The sequence below is a fragment of the Phycodurus eques genome, chromosome 8 (genome assembly GCF_024500275.1).
Source record: "Phycodurus eques isolate BA_2022a chromosome 8, UOR_Pequ_1.1, whole genome shotgun sequence".
Classification (NCBI taxonomy): domain Eukaryota; kingdom Metazoa; phylum Chordata; class Actinopteri; order Syngnathiformes; family Syngnathidae; genus Phycodurus; species Phycodurus eques.
This window is the reverse complement of record NC_084532.1, coordinates 28,160,916-28,167,682: the sequence shown is the minus strand read 5'-3', so window position 1 is coordinate 28,167,682 and position 6,767 is coordinate 28,160,916. Positions and strand designations below refer to the sequence as shown.

Here is a 6,767-nt window from a genome sequence, read left to right as displayed (position 1 = left end):
GTAAACTGAGTTACAAGCTCGGTCACTAAACGAATAAATAAAATCAAGGCACTGTAATTGTAATTATTGATTTTTTTTTCGTATTCGCTGACTCCTGAGAGCCCTGTGCGGCGTTCTGCTGCCATCTGCTGGCCATGATTAAAAAGATGTTTCCCTTTCTTTCCTATTCCTACCAGAAGAGGGCAGTGTTGACTTGTGCTGAAGAAGTCAGCGGTACATACAGAACTTTACCAACTCTTATGATTTCGTCATTTTACTCATGTGTTTTACATTAGCGTTGAATTTACCAAATTAAATTAAATAGCCTACTACTTTCATTGGACCGCTAGACAACACGTCACGGCTACGTCAGGTGTTCCCGGAAGTGACCGCCGCTTCGAGAAGTAGAAAAAAAAGATCATAAAAATAATAAGCAAAATAATAAGCATATTTACGAGTCATTGAATAAAGAACCTATGTTCAAAGGCAAGGGACATGCCTTTAAATCGCCAAGCCAAAAACAAGAGCTTGAAGTCACAGGCACGTCATGTGAACCCGGAAGTGAGCAGCGCTTTTGATTTAGCCCGCGAGAACAAGTAAAAGAAAATGACAAGAAGAAGAAGACATACAATTTATAATAATAGAAGAGGATTTTGGCTCCATGGCGAGAAAAACCTTCATTTAAAGTCACGTCTCCAGCCTGGAGTAAGGTTGGCGAATGTGAATATTTTATTCATATGAATTTCTATGTACGTACTTAAGTAACTCACCAACCAAGTTCTGCTGCGAATAGCGACTAATGGACGCTCCTCCTAAAAAATGTTTATAATTGTATCTTTCAATATTTCAAACCAGGGGTGTCCAAAAAGGAGCAAGGGATAATTTGACATCTTTTAAATTATTTAACACACTAAAACAACCCATCAGTGTAGGTAAAGCTATGTGAAGCAATAATAGTTTTCTTTTTATAAATACTCTGTATTAAAGAATAAATAAAAACCGTTAAATAGTAAAGCAAAAAGTCAATGATTTTTCAGGATTTCGTGGTCGCCGGTGGCTCTGGATCCTTCTAGAATAGATCCACCTTTGCACTGAGGAGCAGCAGAATCACGTGTCCACATTTTGAAACAAAACTGGAGCTTTCTGCGCATCACATTTCACCAAATGATGTGTGATTGGTTGAAAACAAGGAAGCGAGAGATGAGAATGAACTTCTTCTCTTCTCCTGTCTTTTCACCCAGTGTAGAAAGTAAGTACTGTAGTACAATGCAGGCAAATGACACGGGCCGTGTCAAATGTTTATTTTGGTCTGTGATGCGTGTCGCTTAAAAAAAAAAAAAAAAAAAAAAAATGGACAGTGGGCCTCAAATGGCCCCCAAGCCGTAGTCTGGCCACCACTGGTAAATTTTAACTATACCACAAGCTACAACCCCAAAACACTTTTAAATATGACTTCAAACTCATGTTACATTACCCTTAAAAACAAATGGCTTAAATGATTTTGAAAAAAATGCACCGAAAGTGCGGGTGTATTTCATCTCCACATCCCTTAAAAATCGCAATTGTCAGCAAATAATGACACCGCCGTTGTTTGTTTGCAAAAGCTTTTTAATAGCCACTCAGCATAGCAAAAACATTACGGACTTTGCGTAACTTCCACCAACAACCCAGGCTAAACTTAGCCCCTCCCCAACATCCCTTTGTATCATAGAACAGTCGAGATGACGCGCTTCAACATACTTCCTTGACACCAATTACAGCTTTCCGTCTTGTTACATATTTAGACATTACAGAAAGCACAAAAAAATGCAGAAAATTTATTTTTCAGCAGATATTTTCCACAAAAAATAGATGAATTCAAATAGATGTATTTTTAGGTTCACTATTTTACAATTCAATCATATACTGTTGATGTCTTGATTTCTATTATGACCACATTTTCCACATATTTCCAGGTGAAGCAATACTTTCCATGCGTGTCCATGTTCCAACAGGCCTTGTTGAATGACAGGAAGTCAAATGTCCATCCAGCAGCGTTTTCAATGTGTCACAGGAAGCGGAGGAAGAAGAACACTTCATCCTGGGCATTGCTGGGTGATTTGCTATTTCTCCTCACACACACACTCGGGCTATCACATCCCGTTGCAGAGGCATTTTAATGATTGATATGTTTCTTTAGGGCTCGTGACTCACTCGCTATATATACACAAACGAATTTCAGGAGGAGACGCATTGCATTGAGACAGGAATTTTGTGCGATTGAGTCAGAGTTATGAGTCACGACACAAAACAAGTTGATGCCGCAGCACTCTGTGTGTGTGTGTGTGTTTACACCGTGGGTTGTTTATTTACTCTAAAAACAACAGGATGCAAAGTCTGACTGTAGGAAGCGGCTTTAGAAGTGCGAAAAGGGCGCTGTACAACATTAACTGCTGATTCCACGTGCATTGTGTGCACCAGCTCTGGCCTAATCCTCTTGACGAGTCGAGTTTTACACATGACTGGCCCTTGACTTGATCACACATGCGCGCACACACGCCATGCACACACACACATAAATAGGTAGAGTCTCATTTCAGCAGAAATGTTACACATTGATCATGTGCATGATGGTTTGGCCTTTGCACGCTTAAAGTGTCACTTCATTGTGTGCTTCTCGTTGTTGTAAGTTAGCTAAAAAAGTCACTTTATTCAGTATAAAAAGCAAAATATACTGTAAAACAATACAATAGCAGAACTATGAGAAAAAAAATCTGCCTGTGCAAAGTTAATAATGCTATTTTTTTTTTTCAATTCCACCATTCCATTATGTTTCTCCAAAACCTGTATGTACCTTTCAGCATTAATGGTGCCTTCACAGATCTGTAAGTTACCCATGCCATTGGCACTAACACTGCCCCATACCATCACAGATGCTGGCTTTTGAACTTTGCGTCCCTAAACATCCGGATGGTTCTTTTCCTCTTTGGCCCGGAGGACACGACGTCCACGATTTTCAAAAACAATTTGAAATGTGGACTCGTCGGACCACAGAACACTTTTCCACTTTGCATCAGTCCATCTTAGATGAGCTCGGGCCCAGAGAAGCCGGCGGCGTTTCTGGGTGTTGTTGATAAATGGCTTTTGCTTTGCATAGTAGAGTTTCAAGTTGCACTTACGGATGTAGCGCCGAACTGTAGTTACTGACATTGGTTTTCTGAAGTGTTTCTGAGCCCATGTGGTGATATCCTTTACACATTGATGTCGTTTTTTGATGCAGTGCCGCCTGAGGGATCAACGGTCACAGGCATTCAATGTTGGTTTTTGAACCTTATGATGATATTATGGACCGTAGATGATGCAATCCCTCAATTCCTTGCAATTGTACGTCGAGGAACATTGTCCTTAAACTGTTCGACTATTTTCTCACGCACTTGTTCACAAAGAGGTGAACCTCGACCCATCTTTGCTTGTGAATGACTGAGCAATTCAGGGAAGCTCCTTTTCTACCCAATCATGGCACCCACCTGTTCCCAATTAGCCCGTTCACCTGTGGGATGTTCCAAACTGGTGTTTGACGAGCATTCCTCAACTTTCTCAGTCTTTTTTGCCACCTGTCCCATCTTCTTTGGAACCTGTTGCAGCCAGAATATTCTAAGTTATTGATTATTTGCTAAAAACAATCAAGATTATCAGTTTGAACATTAAATATCTTGTCTTTGTAGTGTATTCAATTAAATATAGGTTGAACATGATTTGAAAATCATTTTATTCTGTTTTTATTTGTGTTTAACACATCCCAACTTCATTGTTTTGGGGTTGTACTTTTCAACAATTCAAATTGAACTGATGCCACGACAACGAGGCACTCTAAAGTGACCACGCCAGTGCGAAGCCCCAGTCCACACAGCAGCTGTCACGTTGGACATTTTTCTAGAGGTGCACCAATTAATCGACAACTAATCAATTAACAAATGAATCGATAAAGATTTTTGATAATTGATTAATCGTTTAGAGACCTTGTTTAACTTAAAATTGCCCAAATCGTGATAATTTCCGCCTTTGAAAAGTAAATATTGATAATTAGATTTGTTATAATAATAAAAAGCAGTACATATTAATAATTATAGTTATTATAATGATAAAGTTTCATCAAAATAAGACATTTGCAAACATTTTGTTTTATTTTGGAAAACAGTTATCGACATTTTTTTGTCTATTTTCTGACATGTTACAGGGATCAAAGCATTACCTGAATCCGCATCAGTTTGAAATAATGTTCTGGTTTTTAATGAAGGGATGGAATTTTTTTCAAGTTTAAAAAAAAAAAAATGAATCGGCAGATTAATCGATTATTCAAATAAGAAAATCGTTAGCTCAGCTTACTCTGAGTGAAGTTCGCGCACTCATGGCCGATGCGCTCGAAAGCGGCCATGTCAGCAGGCTATCTGAAGGGAAGGTGCAATTTACGCGGTGTAGGAATAGCAATCTAGCTAACTGCAGGTGGCAACTGCGCCAGATAACTTCTGATGCGAACAAAGGCACTAATTGTCTTATGTAGTGGGGGAGAGGCGACTCATGCCAGACTCCAAAGTGCGTCACGAGGCACTGTTTTAGCCACACCCAAAAAGTCAGGAAAACTGAAAAACAGTTTAACGCCACAATTCACTACAACATACTGTAGTTCTTAGTTTGTGCATGTTTTCAGCAATTGTTTTCAAACTTGTATAATGTATTGAGAAACAAATATCTGTATTCACTTATTTTATACAGTTGAAAAGATGATTTCTTTTTCACTTATATCATCAGGGACAATTTCTCATTAGATTGTGTACGTGTACCAAATGAATCTTCCCCCATCAGTGGAAAACGGAAAATGTGCCTCAATCGTTTTGGATTCTTCGAAACTCTGGCACAACATCCTGCTGTCTATCTCAGCTTTCCTGTCTTTAAGTTCACTCCCGTGCTTTGTGAAGGCTCCTCCTTCTCCTCCTCGCCTCTCTCCTCCCTCTGACTGGGATGAATGGTGGGGGAAGGAAAAAAGGAGAGACAACAGAGTTTTAATCACTCGCACGCTTGAGTGGCGTTGGCAAGCCGACTTCCACGCGCAGCGGGACGCCAGGAAAAAAAAAAAAAAAAAAACGACAGAGGAAGGAAGTAGAAAATAGATTTGTTGTTTTGGACTTCATCCAGGTTGGAGAATGCGGTGGCGTCTGGAGAGCTGAGGCAAATGGTCAGCATGATCTCCCACTACCCACTGGCCATCATCTTACCCTGGCCGCCGGTGACCGGCCACCACTGCCCCGACCTGGACTGCACCCTGCTGCTGGAGGGCGACGGAGGGGTGGCCCTGCAGAGGTACCAGGCTCGCTCCCCAGAGGGTAGCCCCCGACACTGGGTGAGTAACAGTCACATGGACCCAGCCCTGCCGCGAATAGCGAAAATCCACGAGTAATTGAAGCCCCCCCTAAAACAGTTTGTGATTGCCTTTAGAACAAGATGGTGACAAAGCACTTTTTTCCTTTTAGACAAGGCTTTGGCCTAAGCAAATTTCCGGGTGGATTCTCAGTCATCCATGTAGAATCGAGGCAACTGGATTCTTCTTGTTTGTTGAAGACATTTCACCTGTAATCCAAAAGGCTTCTTCAGTTCTAAATTATAAGTGTGGCATCTCCCAATTTACTGTAGGTCTCTGGTGGGTGGGTGTCCCGATGGTGGTCGTAATAGGGTTGTTGTTGTTGTTGCCAAGTGTGTGACCGTACTACAATCCTTCTTCCAAGGATTGGGACAATCTTTGATGGAGACGTATCAGGACTTTGTTGGAAGCAAACGGTGATGGTCAAAACCTCTAGAGCAAACGTTCACGCAAAGCCAAAGTAAGTCTATCCAGAGGGCTGCACTGGACCCCACCATCAACAAAAGCTACATTCTTCGGAAAGTGATCAAGCTGTACCTGTATTGAATTCATCAAAATCTTCCACGTGAAGCCTTTGACTTTTACATCCCGTGCAGCCCTCTGGATAGACTTTCCCTGGCTTTGTGTGAACGCCTGCTCCAGGAGTTCCGTGGTTTCATCAAACTGTGGCCAGAAAACATCTTGGCAGGCAGCAATTTTACAATGCCGCTTCAATTTCAGTTGGTGATCCATGGGCAAGGGAATGATATGCTTACAAAAACTGCAAAGCTAAAGCTGTCAAATGCTGCTGGCCTCACGTGTGTCCAAATGATTCCTGAAACTGAATATAAAAAAAGAAAGTGTATAGTGACATTTTGGACACCCTGTATATCTAATCATTCGTTTTTATTGGTTTCTATGCCGGTTAATGTAAATATGTATTTCGGTGTAACTGGTCTGTGGTGTAAAAAAAATTTGGGGACTGCTGTTTTATATGATCTTTTTGTATTTCGATAGATTTTCGTGAGGGGTCTGGCCCGCAATAAAGGGGCATTCACTGTACACACAACTGTTTAGTCTGCTATGCTCTGCGTTTTCATTTGAGGCAATCACAGGTACTTCCAGTCTTGTTAAACATGCGCGCAGATGTTGGCCTTGACTTGCATGCTTGCTGTTGTTGTCTCGTCAAGGATGGGAGCTGAACTGGGGAGAGTTCAAGAATAGAATGCTTTTTCCAAAACAAAGCTAATCGTCACATGCCCTTCATTTCCTTCCTCTGTTTGCGTCCAAAAACACAAACTGGCCCGTGACCTCGGTAGCACGACCGGAAGGAGCGCTTGACCTCACACTAACAGAGAAAACTGACTCCCCTGACTTCAGAATCCCAGAAATGACTCCCGATGTGTGTCACAGG

General features: G+C 41.3%; 1 protein-coding gene across 2 annotated transcripts in view; it reads left to right on the top strand.

Moving 5' to 3' along the window:
- Window positions 1–4,983: 4,983 nt before the first annotated feature.
- rgl1 (ral guanine nucleotide dissociation stimulator-like 1) overlaps window positions 4,984–6,767 on the top strand; it is a 40,827-nt gene continuing 39,043 nt past the window's right edge. The window contains exon 1 of one of the 2 annotated variants that reach the window (XM_061683421.1): window positions 4,984–5,356. In XM_061683421.1, the coding sequence (XP_061539405.1) occupies window positions 5,189–5,356 (168 nt within the window). In that variant the 5' untranslated portion in view covers window positions 4,984–5,188. The remainder of the gene's footprint in view (window positions 5,357–6,767) is intronic. The other variant, XM_061683422.1, reaches the window with a different exon arrangement.